The 19,009-nt window shown below is 61.5% G+C and overlaps 1 protein-coding gene across 1 annotated transcript in view; it reads left to right on the top strand.

Annotated features, from left to right (window-relative positions):
* Positions 1–19,009, top strand: part of LOC131508394 (SCO-spondin-like) — a 56,892-nt gene that overhangs the window by 9,540 nt on the left and 28,343 nt on the right. The window contains exons 16-52 of the mRNA XM_058723483.1: positions 27–254; positions 458–623; positions 853–1,087; positions 1,840–2,029; positions 2,172–2,266; positions 2,456–2,712; positions 3,022–3,156; positions 3,788–3,984; positions 4,114–4,241; positions 4,329–4,438; positions 4,768–4,917; positions 5,051–5,144; positions 5,239–5,408; positions 5,621–5,854; positions 6,072–6,293; positions 6,739–6,975; positions 7,573–7,701; positions 7,805–7,896; positions 7,994–8,225; positions 8,363–8,515; positions 8,610–8,750; positions 8,854–9,036; positions 9,143–9,293; positions 9,909–10,062; positions 10,205–10,262; positions 11,064–11,168; positions 11,487–11,690; positions 11,908–12,017; positions 12,902–13,055; positions 13,140–13,293; positions 13,800–13,869; positions 14,647–14,704; positions 16,065–16,241; positions 16,541–16,684; positions 17,670–17,840; positions 17,925–18,089; positions 18,818–18,997. Of these exons, the coding sequence (XP_058579466.1) occupies positions 27–254; positions 458–623; positions 853–1,087; positions 1,840–2,029; positions 2,172–2,266; positions 2,456–2,712; positions 3,022–3,156; positions 3,788–3,984; positions 4,114–4,241; positions 4,329–4,438; positions 4,768–4,917; positions 5,051–5,144; positions 5,239–5,408; positions 5,621–5,854; positions 6,072–6,293; positions 6,739–6,975; positions 7,573–7,701; positions 7,805–7,896; positions 7,994–8,225; positions 8,363–8,515; positions 8,610–8,750; positions 8,854–9,036; positions 9,143–9,293; positions 9,909–10,062; positions 10,205–10,262; positions 11,064–11,168; positions 11,487–11,690; positions 11,908–12,017; positions 12,902–13,055; positions 13,140–13,293; positions 13,800–13,869; positions 14,647–14,704; positions 16,065–16,241; positions 16,541–16,684; positions 17,670–17,840; positions 17,925–18,089; positions 18,818–18,997 (5,833 nt within the window). The remainder of the gene's footprint in view (positions 1–26; positions 255–457; positions 624–852; positions 1,088–1,839; positions 2,030–2,171; positions 2,267–2,455; positions 2,713–3,021; positions 3,157–3,787; positions 3,985–4,113; positions 4,242–4,328; positions 4,439–4,767; positions 4,918–5,050; positions 5,145–5,238; positions 5,409–5,620; positions 5,855–6,071; positions 6,294–6,738; positions 6,976–7,572; positions 7,702–7,804; positions 7,897–7,993; positions 8,226–8,362; positions 8,516–8,609; positions 8,751–8,853; positions 9,037–9,142; positions 9,294–9,908; positions 10,063–10,204; positions 10,263–11,063; positions 11,169–11,486; positions 11,691–11,907; positions 12,018–12,901; positions 13,056–13,139; positions 13,294–13,799; positions 13,870–14,646; positions 14,705–16,064; positions 16,242–16,540; positions 16,685–17,669; positions 17,841–17,924; positions 18,090–18,817; positions 18,998–19,009) is intronic.

The following is a 19,009-nucleotide window of genomic DNA, read 5'->3' as shown; positions in this document are numbered from 1 at the left end:
GTCCCATGCCCACTCCTGTGGCCCAGGTGCAGGGTCTGTGCGGCACCTTCACCTGGAACCAGCAGGATGACTTCCTGACACCCGCTGGCGATGTGGAGACCAGCGTCGCAGCCTTTGCTAGCAAGTTCCGGGTGGCAGGCGAGGGAAGGTGCCCCTCAGAAGACAGCGCCCCACTTTCCCCCTGCAGCACCCACTCTCAGCGCCATGTTTTTGCCGAGGCAGCTTGTGCCGTCCTGCATGGCCCAACTTTCCAGGTAGCCGGATTGGGGGTGCTCCTGTTTGCACCTGTAAGGTGGGGTCAGTACCTGCTCTGCTCTCCTCTTGGGCTACTGGGAGGGCCCGGCTCCCTGCCGTGGGCAGAGCTACCGAGCACAGGGAGGTGGCAGTGGGGACCAGAGGGGATGGGGGAATCTGTGGAGGAGGAGCTGGCTCAATTTTTCCCTCCTCTCCCCGCAAGGAGTGCCAGGGGCTGGTGGACAGGGAACTGTTCCACCTGCGCTGCTTGGCAGCCGTGTGTGGCTGTGCTCCTGGCAAGGACTGCCTGTGTCCTGTGCTTGCTGCCTTTGCTCGTCGCTGTGCCCGGGAGGGTGTCCCGTCTCTCTGGAGGACCCAGACACTCTGCCGTGAGTCTGCTCAGCCAGCTAGCCCCAGGGTGCTCCTCCCAGCCCTCTTCTAGGAGTAGCCCAGAAGGATCCAAAAGCTTCGCAACAAGGGAAGGTCCCCAGGAGGGCCTCTGACCATGGCAGATTGCTGAGTTTGCCTTCTTCCAGAGGCATAGGGGGTGCAAATTCCAGAAGGGTGGGCAGAGCAGCAGCAGTTATGTCCCTGACCTGCATGTGTCTCTGTGCCCAGCTGTCCTGTGTCCCGGGGGCCAGGAGTACCAGGAGTGTGCCCCGGCGTGTGGTCAAAACTGTGGGGAGCCAGAAGACTGTGGGGAGCTGGGCAGCTGTGTGGCTGGGTGTAACTGCCCCCCAGGGCTGCTATGGGACCCCGAAGGCGAGTGCGTGCCCCCCAACTTGTGCTCCTGCCAGCTTGGAACTCAACGCTATGCTCCCGGCAGTGCCACCATGAGGGACTGCAACCACTGGTGAGGGCAGTGGTCTTGGGGGGGGAAGCAAAGAGCTTGGGGGTGAAGAAATAGAGCTTAGAGACAAGGGGCTGGGCTTGTAGCCCCGTGGGTTAGGGCACGGTATGCACACGTGGGACGACAGAGCATTGCTAGCCCTTCTGGCCTATAAAGCACTCTTGTACGTTATCTTATTTAATTTTACTGGATTCTTACGATAACCTAATATAGTAGAAAGTAGAAGAATTGTTCCCATTTGGCAGATGAGGAAACTGAGGCTCGACTAAGGCCAAACCGCTTGCAGAGTCACACAGCTTATTAATGATGACGGACTAGAACCCAGATCTCTGAATTCTGGATGAGTCTGGTTCAGAGGCTCTTCCAAGGATTAGGGAGAAGTAAAGGCCAGTTCTGGACCTGTGGAGTCCAGGCCAGTGGTCAGGACTTGGTGGGTGAAGATGAGACTTTAGAGAATCCCTCTCCTACCCGGGCTGGGAATGGGGTTCTTCAAGAGCCTCAGAGCCCAGAGAATGGTCCCATTGGAGCTGGGGCAGGAAAGGGTAACCATGCCCATCCCAGGTATGGCTGGTGCTGGGGGCAGCCCCACTTCCTGTGCTCGTCACTAGGGTTTGGGGGTGAGACGCTCAGGTCTCCAGAGTCAACATTAGGGGCTTGGACCTTCTGGGTTCCTGAGATTCTCCCAGGTCAGACCAGGCGCCTGGAGGTGAGTGCTGTCTTGGGCCTGCCTCTTACCTCCCTCGTGACCTCGGCAGTGTCTGCCAGGAGAGGGGCCTCTGGAATTGCACTGCTCACCGCTGTGGCCCCCAGCGGACCTTCTGCCCCCATGAGCTTGTCTATGTCCCTGGTGCCTGCCTCCTTACCTGTGACAACCTGCGTGCCAACCATTCCTGCCCCCCAGACAGCACAGGGAGCTGTGTCTGTCCCCCAGGCACCGTGCTGCTGGTGAGTGTGGGAGGGGGCTGCATGGGGCACCGTGGGGCCTGCTGTAACCATGGCACTGCCCTAGTCCCCTGGCTGTCTGAAACAGTGGGCAGTGGGTCAGGCAGCCCTCCAAGGTGCCTCTTTACCCCCGGCCTCTGCCCAGAACGAACGCTGTGTGCCTCCTGAGCTCTGTCCCTGCCGTCACGGCGGGCAGTGGTACCCGCCCAACGCCACCATCCAGGAGGATTGCAACATCTGGTATGCCCCTTGGACAGGGACGATGGGTGGGGTGGGATATCCAGACTGGCCTGGGCAATGGGAGCTCTCCAGGATTCCCCCAAGCTGAGGGTCTGTTGGGAGTTGCGTGGAACCTGGACCAGGTGCATCCCCTAGATACAGCTCTGGCTTCATGTCCTCATGACTCTGTTTCCCCACCGCCCCCCACAGTGTGTGCCAGGGTCGGCAGTGGCACTGCACGAGCCGCCAGTGCCGTGGATGGTGCCAGGCATCGGGTGCCCCCCACTATGTGACATTCGACGGGCTGGCTTTCACCTTCCCTGGAGCCTGTGAATATTTGCTGGTGCGAGAGGCCAGCGGCCAGTTCACAGTCTCAGCCCAGAACCTGCCCTGTGGGGCCAGTGGCCTCACCTGCACCAAGGCGCTGACCGTGCAACTACAGAGCACTGTTGTGCACATGCTCAGAGGTGGCTGTAACATTGAAGGGTGGCATGGCCAGGGAGGGGCGTGCTGGGTGGCATCACAGTTCTGCACGGGGCCCGGGGTGCCCCACTGCTTACCATCAGGGAAGTGGGGCTGGTGCTTTTCCTCTCTCCTCTTGTGTGGGAATCATAATTCTGGAAGGTTCCAAGAAGTTAAGGTCCAGAGGCTTGCCCAAGGTCTCATAGCTAGAGAAGCAAAAGGAAAGGTTGGACAGCAGGCTGGTGAGGGCCTCCTGGGGATCTGGGAGCCCTTCTACTCCGAGGCAGGGCCTGAAAGTCTCTCTTCCTCCGCAGGCCGAGCAGTGATGGTGAATGGGGCGAGCATAACACTCCCCAAGGTCTACACGGGCCCTGGGCTGAGCCTGCGTCGTGCTGGTCTCTTCCTGCTACTCACAACCCGCCTGGGCTTCAGCCTGTTCTGGGATGGAGGTCAGGCCCCAACCTTAACCTTAACCATCTGACCCATGCCCGCCTTAGTGTCATGAGGCTGGCTCCCCCTAAACCCTTCCTCTTCCATACGAGTGGCGGGAGTTCCCAAATCGCGCTCTTAAAATTATGTGTCTCTTCAACGTAAGAGCAACAGTGCCTCACCTAAGAAATATTTAGAAAATACCTAGTTTGGGAAAGAAGAAATGAAAATAAATCTCCTAACATCCCACCACCCAAACCCAAGCGGTAGGCATTTTAGAAATAACTGTTACTGAGAAATCGAAGAAAACCAGAGTAACCCCTGACAGGGGAAGGAGTTGCCTGGTTGGCACAGCGAGGTTGCCCTCTGAGTCTCTGGTCACTAAGGCCTCCGGGTCTGGTGGTGTCACAGTCTGTCTTGGAGCCTGGATCCCTCCCAGAATCTGGCCCGCTGGAGAATTTCCCTGGTCCCGCTTCTGCCCTCGCCCTCCAAATCTAGGTCTCTTACCATCACCAATCATCCTCCCAAAAGAGGGCACGAGCACCCCTTATTGGGTTGTGGTCCCTGGGCAGATGGTCAGACAGGCCCACGGAATAGCCGCCCTTGTCTTCTTTCTCCACAATGCTGGCCCCTGCTGCCCCCTCTGCCCAGGCACCCGGGTCCTAGTGCAGCTGTCCCCGCACTTCCGGGGCCGTGTGTCTGGTCTGTGCGGGGACTTTGATGGAGATGCCAGTAATGACCTGCGGAGCCGCCAGGGGGTCCTGGAACCCACAGCTGAGCTGGCTGCCCACTCCTGGCACCTGAATCCTCTCTGCCCTGAGCCGGGAGAGCTGCCACACCCCTGCACCGTGAGCATGGGTGGGAATGGGGGAGGAAGTGGGGGCAGCTACAGAAACCTGCAGGGGGGAGGATCCAGAGGCTGGGTGCTTGCAGATGGGGTCTAGCTGGTCCACGATATGGACCTGCTCTGCCTGCAGGTGAACGCCCACCGGGCCAGCTGGGCCCACGCCCGCTGCAGGGTGATGCTGCAGTCGCTCTTTGCCCGGTGCCATGCAGAGGTGCCCCCACAGCAGCACTACGAGCGGTGTGTGCATGATGCCTGCGGGTGAGAGGGGCGAGCCTGGGGACGGGGTGGGAATGGGTAGGTTTGGGGTGGGGAGGGGGCCCAGGGGCTGAACAATCCCTTCCACAGCTGTGATTCGGGGGGTGACTGTGAGTGTCTCTGCTCGGCCATTGCCACGTATGCAGATGAGTGTGCCCGGCATGGGCTCTTTGTGCGCTGGCGCAGCCAGGAGCTCTGCCGTGAGTGTGCCCTGCCCTGGGTCCCCGATGCCCAATCCCACCGCCCATTCCGCTCCTTCATGGGTGCTCCCCCTGGCCTGCCAGCAAACCATGCGTTCATTCAAAGGCAAATATGTGTGGTGTTCACGCTGTCGTAGATGAACCAGACGGGCAAGGTTGCTTTCCTATAGAACTGTCATGTTGCCAACGGCCTTGGGAGGGGCTCAGCAAGAGTCTACGCCGTGCACCCCCGTGCCCTCCATGAGTATCCGCTTGGGCTGGCTCGCCTGCTTGTTGCATCCTGGTGCCGTTGCACCTCAGTGACCCAAGCCTCTCTCTTCTCCACCCAGCTCTGCAGTGTGAAGGGGGCCAGGTGTATGAGGCCTGTGGCCCCATATGCCCCCCCACCTGCCATGACCATGGTCCTGAACCTGGGTGGCACTGCCAGGCTGTCGCCTGCGTGGAGGGCTGCTTCTGCCCCGAGGGGACTCTGTTCCATGGTGTGTAGGGTCAGAAGAGGCAGAGGGGAGGGGACCCTGGGAGGGGGAAGAGAGCCACAAGGCCTGGGTGACAAGGCTGGCACTAGGGGCTGCTGTGCCCCTTTTGCTCCAGTCCTACCCTCTGTGATCCCAGGAGGAGTCTGCCTAGAACCAGCTTCCTGCCCCTGTGAGTCAGGGGGCAGCTTTTTCCCCCCGGGGACTGTGCTGCAGAAGGACTGTGGGAACTGGTGAGTGTGGAGGGGGGGTGGCTCAGGGGAGCCCCATGCCCCTGAGTTGCCAAAGCCCAGCTCTGTGGCTGATCCCGGGACGCTGTGTGCTCAGCACATGCCAGGAAAGTCAGTGGCTTTGCGGGAGTGGCAGGACCCGCTGTGAGGAGCCGGTGCCCGGCTGTGTGGAGGGAGAGGCCCTGTGCCAGGAGAGTGGGCACTGTGTGCACCACGGGTGGCTTTGTGACAACCAGGATGACTGTGGCGATGGCTCGGACGAGGAGGGTGAGTGTCCTCGTCTGTGGGGGGCAGTGACTGAGTGATGGGTCTCTCCTACTGTGCGGGTGTCTCCTATGCGTAACTGAACGGTTTCCTGAGCTGCTGCTCACATCGCCGGCAGCGATGGCTGGCGGGCAGGGCTGTTCTGGTCTTTTCAGGGTCAGGGGCTTCTCTAGGACCCTTTGTCATCTTGCCCCTGCCTGCTTGCCCCATGCCAGGCTGTGCCACCCCAGGCTGTGGGGAGGGGCAGATGTCTTGCAGCTCCGGCCGCTGCCTGCCCCTGGCCCTGCTCTGTGACGGGCGGGACGACTGTGGAGATGGGACGGATGAGCAGGGCTGCCCGTGCCCCCACGACTCGCTGGCCTGTGCTGATGGGCGCTGCCTGCCCCCCGCCCTGCTCTGTGACGGACATCCCGACTGTCCCGACGCTGCCGATGAGGAGGCCTGTCTGGGTGGGTGGTCTCCGCTCTGGACTCCAGTCCACAAGGCACCCCCCTCCCACCCCCCTCACCCCCTTGTCTTGTGAGCCCCAACCTTCCTGCCTCCCCTCCTCCACCAATTCAGGCTCCTGCTGGGAAGCCGGCACCTGTAATGTGTGCACAGGGGCACCCCAAACAGTGGGATTACAGGGCAGCGTTTGGGACCAGCTCCTCCTTTCTCTGGCTGCAGGGCAGCTGAATTGCACTCCTGGGGAGGTGTCCTGTGTCGATGGCACCTGCGTGGGGGCCATCCTGCTGTGTGACGGAACCTGGGACTGCCCAGATGGAGCCGATGAGGGACCCGGGCACTGCCCCTTCCTTTCGCTGCCCACTCCCCCGGCTGGCACTTTGCCGGGCCCCTCCGCTGGCTCTGGGGAGACTGCACCAACTCCCCTGGCCAGTGCCAGCCCTGGTGAGTGTCCTGGAGGAAAAGGGGTAAGAAAACTGCAGTCCCGAGGCCTGGGAAAGAAGAGTGGGGAGGGCGCCTCAGAGGGAGGCATTGGGGCATTGGGGCTGGCACAGACGCAGCCTCCTGAAGACACCAGAATGCACAAAGGGAAGGGGGTTTAAGAGGGACTGGAAGAGTCCAGATCTTACTTGCGGACGTGCCCCCGCGCCCCCAACCGCTGAGGTGAGGTGGTTGGGGTGGTCAGTGGAATGCCTGGACGAGAGGAGAGGTTTTGGGAAACCAGTCAGGGAGCAAACGGGCGGGAGCGACGGGACGTGGGGAGGTGGGGGCAGTCCGGGCTCGGGAAGGGGGCGGGAAGGGCGGGCACCGGGAGGCGGGCGGCGGCGGTGGAGGGGCCGGGCGGTGGAGGGGCCGGGCGGGCCGGGTCTAGCGCGGGTGCCCGCCGCAGCGCCCCCCTGCGGCCCCCTCGAGTTTCCGTGCAGCAGCGGCGAGTGCGCCCCGCGGGGCTGGCGCTGCGACCGCGAGGAGGACTGCGCCGACGGCAGCGACGAGCGCGGCTGCGGCTGGTCCTGCGCGCCGCACCACGCGCCCTGCGCCCGCGGCCCGCACTGCGTGTCCCCCGCACAGCTGTGCGACGGTGTGCCGCACTGCCCCGACGGCTCGGACGAGAGCCCAGAGGCCTGCGGTGAGAGCCTGGGCCGCCTCGGGGCCGTGTCTTCTCCCCTCCCCACCACCCCCCCCACCCCCCCGCGGTGGGCTGCAGGCTAGGGAGCGACTTGGGGCTGCGACCTCAGAGTGTCCTTTGATCTTTTTCCCCAAATTCTCTTTGAAGACTTTGCCCTCCCCTCCCACCCCCCCCCCCTCCCCAGGGGAAAGAAGAAAGAGGCTTTTGTCTTTGCCCGCATTTGGGCCAGAAGGGACACGAGGATGGGCAGTGGCTCAGCAGCGTGGGGAGTGGGCCTGTTTGGAGGGCTACCCCTCCAGCTCCACCCCACCAGACCTGGGAGTTCCCTTTGTGCCCCTGCATGTCAGCCCTTCCTGTCCTGGCCACCTCACCCTGGGAGGAGGGGGCAGCTGTCCACCGGCTCCAGTGCCTCCCCAGGTCCGTCTGCCCCTTCTGGACCCCTCCCAAGGTGTCTTTGAGCCAGGTTCAGGTTCCGTGTAGGCTCAGCCTTCTCCTTGCCCTCCCCTTCCAGTACTCTTGGCTCCCCCTGCCAACCCCTCTGCAGAGAGAGGGTGGGAGGGGCAGGAGCCCAACAGGACACTCTCCGGGTGCCCACAGGCTCCACCCAGCTGCCCCCCTGCGGTGGCCTCTTCTCCTGTGGTTTGGCTCCCCAGCTGTGCCTGAGCCCCGAGCAGCTCTGTGATGGGATCTCTGACTGTTCCCAGGGCGAGGATGAGCTGGGCTGCGGTATGGACACGGTTCCCCTGATGAAGGCCAAGGCTGGTGGGGGCTGGCGGGGGGGGGGGGGGGGGAGTTCTCGTCTTACTGTTTTCTCTTCTCTTCCCCTCAGAGGGGATGACAGCCCCAGGAGGCCCCAACAGGACAAAGGTTCCCTGCCCGGAATACTCCTGCCCTGATGGCCTGTGCATCAGTTTCCAGCTGGTGAGAGAGGGAAGGAGGGAGGGGGGAAGGGGGTGGCACAGGCAGAGCCATTATGCCACCTGACTTGAAAGGAACTTTGATCCTGTTCCCTCCCCAGGTGTGTGACGGGCAGCCTGACTGTGAATTGGCAGGGATGGCAGGGCCTTCCCCAGAAGAGCAGGGCTGTGGGGCCTGGAGCCCCTGGGACCCGTGGGGGCCATGCAGCAGGACGTGTGGGCCTGGGGTGCAGGCCCGGAGCCGCCACTGCTCCCCACCTAGTCTCCCGGTGCTGCAGCACTGCCCAGGCCCCGAGCACCAGACTCAGGCCTGCTTCACGGCCGCCTGCCCCGGTGAGGGGCCTGGGGTACCCGGGAGGGCCAGGGGGCGGGCGGCGGCCCAGAGAGAGCAAGGGAGAGGAAGATCACGGGGCTCTCAGACTGGCCTCATGCCCCCCTCCTCCCACTTGTCCTGCCCCTTCTCCTCACAGTGGATGCTGAATGGACCTCTTGGTCTCCCTGGTCCCCGTGCTCTGAGCCATGCACGGGCACCATGACCCGGCAGCGGCAGTGTCACCCACCCCAGAATGGGGGCCGGACCTGCGCCATGCTGCCCGGGGGCTCTCACTCCACCCACCAGACCAGTGAGTGCGAGGAAGGAGGGCACGGCTGGGAGGTGGCTTGTTTCGGCAGGGGACCGACCCACCGTTCCGAACCGTGGTTCTGATTTTCTCTCAGGGCCCTGCCCTCGGGACGGCTGCCTCAATGCCACCTGCTCCGGGCAGCTGGTGTTCTGGCCCTGTGCTCCCTGTCCTCTGACTTGCGATGAAGTCTCTGGTCGGGCTGTGTGCTCGGCTGACCAGCCCTGCAGCAGCCCAGGTAAGGGCGGGGGGCGGGGGGCGGCTCTGGGCCCAGGTTGTGGCCGGTGTGTCTGTGGAGGCTGAATGCTCTGCAGGGAAGCCTCACCCTGGGCCTTCTCTAGGCTGCTGGTGCCCTGCCGGACAGGTGCTGGGCAGTGAGGGGCAGTGTGTATGGCCCCGGCAGTGCCCCTGTCTGGTGGATGGCACCCGCTACTGGCCTGGGCAGCGCATCAAAGCCAGCTGCCAGCTGTGCATCTGCCAGGATGGGCGGCCCCAACGCTGTCGGCCCGATCCAGATTGTGCTGGTGAGGCCCCACCCTTGACCCTTCCCGAGGGGTCCTTGTCCCCTCCCAGACTACCCAGCTGGGCACCCAGCCCTCCTCTGACCCCTGACTCTTGGTTCTCCCGCAGTGAACTGTGGCTGGTCATCCTGGTCCCCCTGGGTTGAGTGCCTGGGCCCCTGCGGGAGCCAGAGCATCCAGTGGTCCTTCCGGAGCCCCAACAACCCCCCCCTCTTGGGCCAAGGTCGCCAGTGCCGGGGCATCCACCGCAAGGCCCGCAGGTACTTGCACCCACCCCAGGGACCCACAGAGACCTTTACCTCTCACCTCCAGCGCCCAGGTAGGAAGCTGCTGGTGTGCCCTTTCTTGAGATACTTCCACAGCTACCATGGACTCCAAATGAGGAACCTCTCCTACTCTGAGCCCTATTAGTCTAAACACCAGGACTCCCAGCGCCTCTTTGGGAGAATATCTGGCCTTCTTCTGCATCAGTTTTAGGCTCTCAAGGTCCAAAAGAGGGGTATAGGGAGCCCACAAGTCTAGGGGCAAGTATGGGTCCTCTGGTTTGCACCCTGTGCCTCTGAAGGTCGCTGAAGGGAGGTACTGAGGGGGTGAGCCAGATCTGCCCACCACGCCCCCTCTGAAATGGGCTCCACTGGCTAGGGTCTTGGCACAGATTGCTTCCACACCCCTTTCTTGGGCCAGTTGCAGTTTCTGGGGTGCAGGGCTGGGAGTCAGGAGGTAGGGAGACCAAGCATCGCAGCTGGTCCAGGACTTTTCCCGGTTTTATCACTGAAAGTCCCAAGTCCTGGGAGACCGCTCACTCCGGGCACACCAGGACGGGCTGGTTGCCTAGGCGAGCCCACTCACCCGGCAAGTGGCGGCCCTTCTTCCAGGTGCCGGACGGAGCCGTGTGAGGGCTGTGAGCAGCGGGGCCGGGTCCGCAGCGTAGGGGAGCGCTGGCGAGAGGGCCCCTGCGGAGTCTGCCAGTGTCTGCACAACAGCACCGTGCGCTGCTCCCCCTACTGCCCACGGGGCGGCTGCCCCCAGGTGAGGGGGCATAGGGGCCTGGGGGCGGGGCAGTGGGAGGGGCATTGTGTAGCGGCCAGCGTTTCCAGTGGGCCCGATAGGCTGGGTCGGAGGTTGGCAGGTGGCCGGCTCAGCTTGTCCAGCCTGACTCTTGTGTCCGCAGGACTGGGTCCTGGTGGAGGGAATGGGAGACTCGTGTTGCCACTGTGCCCTCCCTGGTGGTGAGTGGGTCTGGGGAATGGCAGGGAGGAGGATGGTGAGGACTCAGAGGGAGCCCCAGGTGGCAGCATTGAGCGGGGTGGGGGGGAGGAGGGGGGATCCGTGGCTACCCCAGCCCCGGCTGGAGGGAGCCTGAGTCCTGGATACTGGGGAAGGAAGGGGCCCTCTGGGTGGAAGGGCTTGTCTCTGTCCTCCTGAGATCAGGTCTCTTCTGTCTTTTTTGGGCTAGAATTCTGCCTCCCCGTCGAGGGTGCTTTCTTTTCTCTGGTTCAGCTGGGTCAGATCTGGTTCCTGGCCTTTCTCCTAAGAGGAACCAAGACAAAGTTCAACTTTTTCAAGAGCATTTTTGCTTGGAAACTGAGTTATAAACGAAACAGAAAAACACAAAGGCTTGAAAGTGAATGCGTTTATGGGTCTAGATTCCTGCTCCTAAAAGTGCACCTACAGGCTGCTGAGGTTAGAGGAGGGCCAGCACTCACAGTTGTACAGATTGTTCACTGTGCAAGTTGGCAAGCGGGAGCTAGACTCCAGCCCACAGGGGTGCTTCCATCCAGAGATACCCTTTTCTAGTGCTCAGAAAGGTTTTCTATTTCTAAATACTCAGTGGAAGTGAAAACCCCCAGTTCATGCCAAGGGAAGGAGAACAGGCCTTTCCCAGCTGGGAGGTTGTTCTGGGGGCTCCTGGAAAGTCCTGAGGGAGAAAGTGCTGCAAGGGGTGGGGAGAGGCCTGGGTGTGGGGCTTGGGGCTAGTGTGAGCCTATCTGCAGGTCTCTCCCTCTTGAACCTTGAGTCTCCCCACACAGGTGAGAACCAGACGATCCTCGCCATGGCCACTCCTGCCCCTTCTCCAGCCTTCAGTCCCCAGATCGGACCCCGTCTGGTCACCTACGTTCTGCCTCCACCTGGAGGTGAGGGCCACATGCGGTTGTAGGTCAGAGAGGAATTACCACCCAGGGTTTGCCCAGCCTAAAAGAGGAGGCAGGAACGCTGCAATTTATCCCTGCCTTCCATGGGGAGGATGGTTATCCTAAGGATCTGGAAGTCATCCTGGCTTAGGTTGCCTGTTTGACTCTGCTCTCTCTGGACCACCCTTCCAGCCCAAGTCGAGGTCAACCATGGGGCCCTTTGCATCCCTCAGCCCCCCTTGTGACTTCCTGACTATGTCCCTGGCAGGCACCCGCCACCCTCTTCCCTTGCACTCCAGCCCCTCTCTCTTCTGCACCCAGACCCCTGCTATTCTCCGCTGGGCCTGGCCGGACTTCCCAAGGAAAACCTGCAGCTGGAGCTCCCCACCCAGGCTGCCCTCTTGGGGGCTCCCACCAGGGGGCCTGGCTATCGGGGCGGGAGCATGATCCAGAACACTCGCACTCAGCGGCACACTCTGCCCCCCTACCTGCAGCTGGACCTGATGCTGCCCAGGAACCTCACTGGTCAGTGCGGTGGGGGCGGGGCAGGAGGGACTGGCGGTGATGGGGGCGGGGCTGGGGGTGGGGCGGTGATGGGGGGCAGGGCTGGGGGGGACTGGGCGGTGATGGGGCGGGGCTTGGGATGGGGTAGTAATGGGAGGCGGGGGCTGGGGTTCACTCTCTCAGCTCTGACCCCCCCGCCTCCCCCTCGCCCCCTCCCTCCCCCCGGCCCACGCTCTAGGCATCATAGTGCAGGAGACTGGGTCCTTGGCCTTGCTGCAGTTCAGCATTGATGGTCTACACTGGCACAACTATAGTGACATCCTGCCTGGCATCCTGCCCCCAGCCAAGGTACTGCCACTCGAGCCTCCTGGGCCAGTGACCCACATGCCTCTTTGCGAATCCCACCGTCTTTGTCCCCAAGGGCCTTCCGGTGTCCCCGAAGAACATTCTTATATTGGAGGCTCATTGAACACCTGTCATTAGTAGGGCGTCAGGAGCTATCCAAGTGGCTCTGGCGTGGGGCAGGTGTGCAAAGCTCTGTGGAGGGAGGGGAGTCAGGGGACATCAAGTTCACTGAGGATTTCAGAGGCCATGTCAAGAGCAGCTGGGACCCAGCCCTGCCCTGGGGGTTTACATCCTCCCCAGGGAGACAAGCCTCATGAAGCAGGAGGGATCAGTCTACACCATGTGTTCACTCTTACTTCTTTTTTTTAAGGTTTTTCCCTCCCCAATTTTTAATTTTGTTTCTTATTTGAGAGAGAGAGAGCACATGCGTGTGTGTAGAGGGGTAGGGAGGGAGGGGCAGAGGGAGAGAGAGAGAGAGAGAGAGAGAGAGAGAGAGAGAGAGAGAATCTTAAGCAGGTTCCACACTTAGCGAGGAGCCTGATGAAGGGCTTGATCCCATGACCCTGGGATCGTGACCCTGAGTCAAAATCAAGAGTCTGCCACTCAACCAGCTGAGCCATCCAGGTGCTCCTTCCCTCTTGATTCTTACGGGGCACTAGCCAGGCCCTGGGGACTCACCAGCAGGCACAACCTGGTCCTGCTGGTCCACAACCAGGACCAGAACCCACAGCCTTGAGGGACCCTGGTGATTAATGCCAGGAGAGCATGCTTTTCATGCCTTGACGGCTGGGGGACTCGGATTGGGCGGGGGCACTCAGCAGGGTCGGGTGGCAGTCCGGAGAAAAGGCAGGTTCGGGTCTGGTGAACAGTCACCCCTGTTCCTGCAGCTTTTCCTTAAGAACCTGGATGAAGTGGCCCCCACAGTGTGGATGTTTGGCCAGATGGTGCAGACTCAGCATGTCCGGGTGTGGCCCCGTGTCCCCCACAGTGACACCAACCACAGCACCTCCCCGTGGGTGGAGCTGCTGGGCTGTGAGCCAGGTATGGGCGGGGCTGGCAGTGGGATGGGGGGGGGGGAGTGGGAAGAGGGGCGGACAGGAGCCCTCAGCCCTCCCCTCCCACCAGCGTCCCCGCTGGTGGCGCCCCTGTGCCCAGGGGCTGGGCACCGCTGTGCCAGCGGTGAGTGTGCCCCAAGGGGAGGCCCGTGTGATGGCATGAAGGACTGTGAAGATGGCTCTGATGAAGAGGGCTGTGTGCCCCTGCCCGCGGGCACTGGCAGGTACGGGTGCCCAGCTCAGCCTTGGGGGGGTCAGCCACGGGAGAGATGTCCTGCACTATTTCCCTGGCCTTGCGTGCTGCGTTGGTGCAGCTGGGTGCCTTTGGAGGCCCCTTCCCACCACGGGATTCTAGGATCCTCTGCCATTTTCCTAGAGTCTGGAGGTCACTGGTTCTCAAAATGTGGCCCCTGGACCAGCAGCAGCAGCAGCATCACCTGACAGTTGTTAGCAATGCAGATTCTCAGGCCCGAGCTCCGCCGGGCTGAGCCGGACACTCGAGGGTGGGGCCCAGAAATCTGTTTTACAAGCCCTGCAGGGGGGTTAATACGTTGAAAACCACTGGGATAATGTCTCCTTTGTCTAGTCTTAGTGGGCGTGCCCTTTTGGAGTGCCCCAGCCCTGCCCTGCCCTGCCCTGGGCCCACCCTGGGAGCGCTGACACCCCTGCCTGGGTGGTGGCTCTGAAGCTGGGAGAACCCCTGGAGCCCCTTGGTTATTTTTCTTCCCAGAGTCCGGTCCACAGCCGGGACCCCAACTCTCTCCACCCTGCCCGGACAGCTGTTCCCCCAGCCCAGCAAGGTGAGTGGAGAGCTGTAGGCCCAGCAGGTGGGGTGCGGGGCATGGGGAACCCTGGTCCCAGGGCCTCAGCAGCCACGTTCCCTCGCCCTGCACTCTCCCTCTCTTCGCACCCCACGTGTCCCTGGTCTGCTCTCGCAGTCCGCTTCAGCCCGTGAGCCTTCCGGGGGCCAGCCCGGTGCTGGACTGGGGGCTGGAGGTCAGAGGGGCAGAGAAGCACAGGGCAGGTGCCTGGCCTGGAGGAGTTTGGGAGACAGGAGAGGCCTTCACCCCCAGGTGGCAAAGTTATGCCCACAGGGCTGGAAACAGGGCATCAGACACTCAGAGGTGGGAAAAGCCTTACTTGTCCCCAGGGTCCCCAGAGGCTTCCTGGAAGAGGCTTGAAGGATGGGGCATCTGAGGCAGTGGGGTCTGCAATGTGGAGATGAAGGGTGGACACTCTCCCTCTGGAGAACAGCCTGGTCAGGGACCCAAGGGGAGAGCGACCATAGCGCTGAAGCCCATCTGTGTGGATACTGGGGGGAAGATGGGGTTTGGGGGGGCAAGAGCAGAAGCAGAATCCTAGGTGGGTCAGCGAGAATAGCCCCTGGGTGTCAGCCCAGAGGTGTTGTAGGGAAGTAAGTCTCCACCCCCCAGCTGTGCCCTGTGCTGCAGGGACAGGGGAGGGGCCATGGGACATAGGTGCATCCCAAAGGCAATGAGAGCTAGGTCCCTATTCTCAGGTGGAACTGCCCTCGGGGCCCTGCGCTGTATGGGCAGCTGACCCCTCTCCCTCTGCAGGGTCTGGCAGATGCAGAACGCTGGCGTCCCTGGCGAGGGTCATCTGTACCCCCCACAGGTATGTACCCAAACTCTAAGCCCCATCCCCAGCCCCCCACCCTGCCCACCCCTTCAGGGTGAGGGCTATTACATCTCAGCATTCAGTCTCCTGACACCTGACATCCCTAAGTGGAGCAGGATTGCTTCTAGAAGGAATACTTGGTCACCGTGGAGGACACCTTAGCTAAATCCTGCCCCTGCCCGCCCTCCCGGACTGTAGGGTTGGATCCCCCAGACTGGTTCCCAGGGCTGAGCGTGTGCCCTGAAGTATGGTTGCCTTCTCCAGACCCCTGGCCAGGACAGGGGCTCCCTGGGGCTACGGGGTGCTGCCTGGCCCCGCCTGTGCCCCCTCTGTTCACCTATGGATGCAGCCACGTACCCCTTTCTGAAGGGTTTGCTGGCCGCGCATGTCTCTAAGTGGGCACAGGGAACATGGGGTCACCAAGTTAGCATGTTCCTAAACTGGACAAGGAAGGGGCTCCCTGAGGGTCATATACCAGCCTCCCTGGTATATGGACAAGGACAAGGACAAGGAAGGGGCTCCCTGAGGGTCATGTACCAGTCTCCCTGGTATATGGACAAGGACAAGGACAAGGAAGGGGCTCCCTGAGGGTCATGTACTAGCCTCCCTGTGGCTGCCTGACTTTTCACCTGCACGTTAGCCTGAGGAGAGCTGTCTTCAGAGCAAGGCCGGAAATGGGCGGGGCTGTCAGCTGGCTGTGGCTTGGCTCTGACCTCCTCTTTTGGGAGATGTTGGCTTGCCTCACCACCTCCCTGGGCTCTGTTTTTCCATCTGTAAGAATAAGAGGTCTAAGTTCGACCCCTTCCCGTGAGTTCCAGCGAAAGTCATCCAGGAGCCCGGCTGGCCCGTCCTTCTGTGCTTTTTTGTGAAAAGCAGACGAAGCAACTTGTACCATCGCTTGAGTCCGCAAGATGCAGGCTATGTGATGAATTCTAACGTCACGCTGAGTCTGGTTCTCGAAAACTGGCTGTGTCATAACCTTAATCCTTTGTTGGGCAATGAGAATCTCGAACCCCCTTTTCTCTGTAGCTGCCAGGAGGTCATCGGGTGCAGACTTGAATGTCTCATTGTGCTGTCAGTTCCTCTTGGAAGCTGCCGTGTGTGGCTTCTTGAGAGTAGGGTACAAATCTCAGCTTGACACTAAGCGCTTTTGTGCTTTCATTTAAAACCCTCTTGTGCTCCTTGGACTACCAAGTTCCACCTCATTTGTGGTCTGAAGTCCCTCAGAAGGTGTGGTGTGGTCTGTGCTCAACCCTGCACCACCCACAGCCTGGATACCCCTTTGGAGAACCCATTTCTGCTTCATCTCACGGAAGGGGAGCTGGAGGGCCTCACCTCTCTCCTTCTGCACCCACAGGGAAGGGGCCAGTGACGCAGGTCCCAGACTCCGAGGCTCCTCGCTTGAGTCCTCGGGAATCTGTGCAGACCATGACCACCCCCGCGACCTCCCAGCCTGAGGCCAAGGCCCTGAGACCAGGAACGACAGCCATGACAGAGCTCCCCCTGCACCCCACGAGTCCAGTGGCCCCTGCTGGTAAGATTCTACAGTCTTCTGCCTGCTAAATCTATGCATCTGAACAACTCCCCGTCGGAGAAACAAGCCCCTGGAGGTTAGCCGCTTTGCCCAAGATCCCACAGTGTAAGGTCAGAGTTTTGGTAGGATCAGGCCTAGGACCAAGTCTCCTGATGCAGTTCACTGTTCTTCCATTATCCCAAGAGAGGCGGGAAGTGGGGGCACACACACCAGATGTCAGGAGGAGGGAGACTGGGGGCTGAGGGAGGGGGGATGTGGTGGGCAGGTGTCCAGTCAGCTGGCCGCGATGGTGCCCACAGGCCAGAGTGTCGCCCCGCCGCCCTTCCCACCTGTGCAGTGTAGCCCAGGCCAGGTGCCCTGTGAGGTGCTGGGCTGCGTGGAGTGGGAGCAGCTGTGTGATGGGAGGGAGGACTGTCTGGACGGCTCCGATGAGAGGCGCTGTGGTGAGTAGGGGACCCTGCAGGGCTCCCCGGAGGGTTTGAAGTCATGTGGGTAGCAGTGACCAGAGGGCTTTAGGTTTGGAGAAGTCTCTGCCCCCTATTCCTGGCTCATATGGGAAGGAACTGTGAGGGGCTAGGGGTAGCAGAGAGTGAAAAGAGCCTGAGTGGGTAAAAACAGCTAGGAATGTGTGTGTCTTTGGGGATGGTGACGAGGGCAAATGCAGTAGGTCTTAGGTCATGGCTTGTTTCATAAACCCTGTCTGATTTTTGAGGAGACTCATCTAACCATCTATCCATCCATCCATCCATATATGCATACATCCACCCACCCATCTATCTACCTACCCACCCACCCATCCATCCATTCATCCACCCACCCATCCATCTACCTATCCACCCATCCATCCATTCATCCATCCACTTATCCATCCATCTATCCATCCACCCACCCATCCATCTACCTACCCACCCACCCATCTATCCACCCACCCATATATCCATCTATCCATCCATCCACCCACCCATCCATCCATATATCCATCCATCCATCAATCCATCCATTCATCCCTCCACCACCCATCCATCCATCCATCCATCCATCCATCCATCCATCCATCCAAAGTAGATCACTATGCTCAAAGCCTACTCTCTCAATCAGGGAAGGGCCACCCCAGGGAGCATGCATTCAGGAAGAGGTTACCCCAGGGAAGGAACTGTTGTTCTAGACAGCTTGATGTCTTTCTAGACCCCCCATGAGCCATTAACAAGCAAAGAGGCTGGGTGAGAGCCTGTGCAGACCAGAGCCCATGATCTCCCCCTCACATGTAGACAGAAGGCTGTACTGAGCGTGGGAAGCTTCAGGAGGAAGAAGGGGCAGGATCTCTGGTTGACAAGTGTGTTCTGCTTTTGGCCCGAGGTTGAAGGGGCTCAGTGTATCACCCAGTCAGGAATCACTTATGTGGCTCCCTTCCCCTCACCTTGCTGGCAGCGAGCGCCGCGCCCTTCCCGGTGCCCACCACGGCCCTGCCTGGGCTGCCGGCCTCGAAAGCCCTCTGCTCCCCGAGCCAGCTGAGCTGCGATAGCGGTGAGTGCCTGCCGGCCGAGCGACGCTGTGACCTGCGGCCTGACTGCCAGGACGGCTCTGACGAGGACGGCTGTGGTACGGACCTGGCCAGGGGACACCTCTGAGGGCCCCGCTCCTGCACGAGCCCCCTCTGAGTCCTGCGCACCCATCCCCTTGCAGTGGACTGTGGGCTGGCGCCCTGGTCTGGCTGGAGCAGCTGCAGCCGCAGCTGTGGGCTGGGCCTCGCCTTCCAGCGCCGGGACCTGCTGCGGCCTCCCCTGCCTGGGGGCAGCTGCCCGTCCGATAGGCTCCGCAGCCAGCCCTGCTTCGTGCAGGCCTGCCCAGGTGACTGGCACCCAGGCCTCCTCAGGACCCCGCCCCCCCTGCCCCCGGAAGGGACACCTGGGGTGGATTCCTATCCGAGATCCACCTGGGGGAGTGCCCTTGCGCTCTTGGGGACCCCGGTGTCTGGGCTCCTCTCCACGACTCTAGGGGGACAGCCCCTTCTGAAGTCACAGCCTCGTACCTCCAAAGGGCTTAGGAGGAAGGCTGCCCCTGGCCTTGCCCTTTTTCCTGCCTGAGTGGCCCTGGATGGGTTCCTACCCTCCTCTAGTGTGGGGACTGGATCGGTAAAGTTGTTTCCACTTCAGAGTGAGGGTGTTCCCAGGCTGTGCCTAAGGCCTCATAGCCCTTGTGTTCTGTAGGTGCGAGGGAGTAGTCCCGACCTTGCCTCTGCTCCAGAGAGGGGTTTCCCACACCTGGTCTCCTAACCTGGTTTTTTCTGCTGCCACCAGGAGGATCCCTGCTCCAGTCTCCCCATTGCCCCAGCCCTTTTCCAGGGACCAGAGCCTTCATCCTGGGAGGCACCTAGAGATCTTTGCTCAAGTCCCTCCACCAAGGGGAGGTTTCCTGGGACAGGAGAAGAGCCTGTTGAGTCCCCGTGGTGCTGCCCTATGCCACCTAGCTGGCCACCACGCAGGCCCCTTCTCTACCCTGCCACCTTGCTTTCTCCAGTGCGGTCTGAGTCTCCTTGGGCTCACCTGGTCCGCCTCCATCCTTTCTTCCCCCCACAGTGGCTGGGGTGTGGGCTGTGTGGGAGGCCTGGGGGCCCTGCAGCGTCTCCTGTGGGGGTGGCCACCGAAGTCGGAGGAGGAGCTGCGTGGATCCTCCGCCCAAGAATGGTGGTGCTCCCTGCCCTGGGGCCTCCCAAGAGCGGGCACCCTGCGGCTTGCAGCCCTGCACGGGTGACACAGGTAAGGGAGCAG

Source organism: Neofelis nebulosa, chromosome 4, assembly GCF_028018385.1.
Source record: "Neofelis nebulosa isolate mNeoNeb1 chromosome 4, mNeoNeb1.pri, whole genome shotgun sequence".
Classification (NCBI taxonomy): Eukaryota; Metazoa; Chordata; class Mammalia; order Carnivora; family Felidae; genus Neofelis; species Neofelis nebulosa.
Note: the sequence above shows the minus strand (reverse complement) of the source record. Positions and strands in the feature narration are given on the sequence as shown.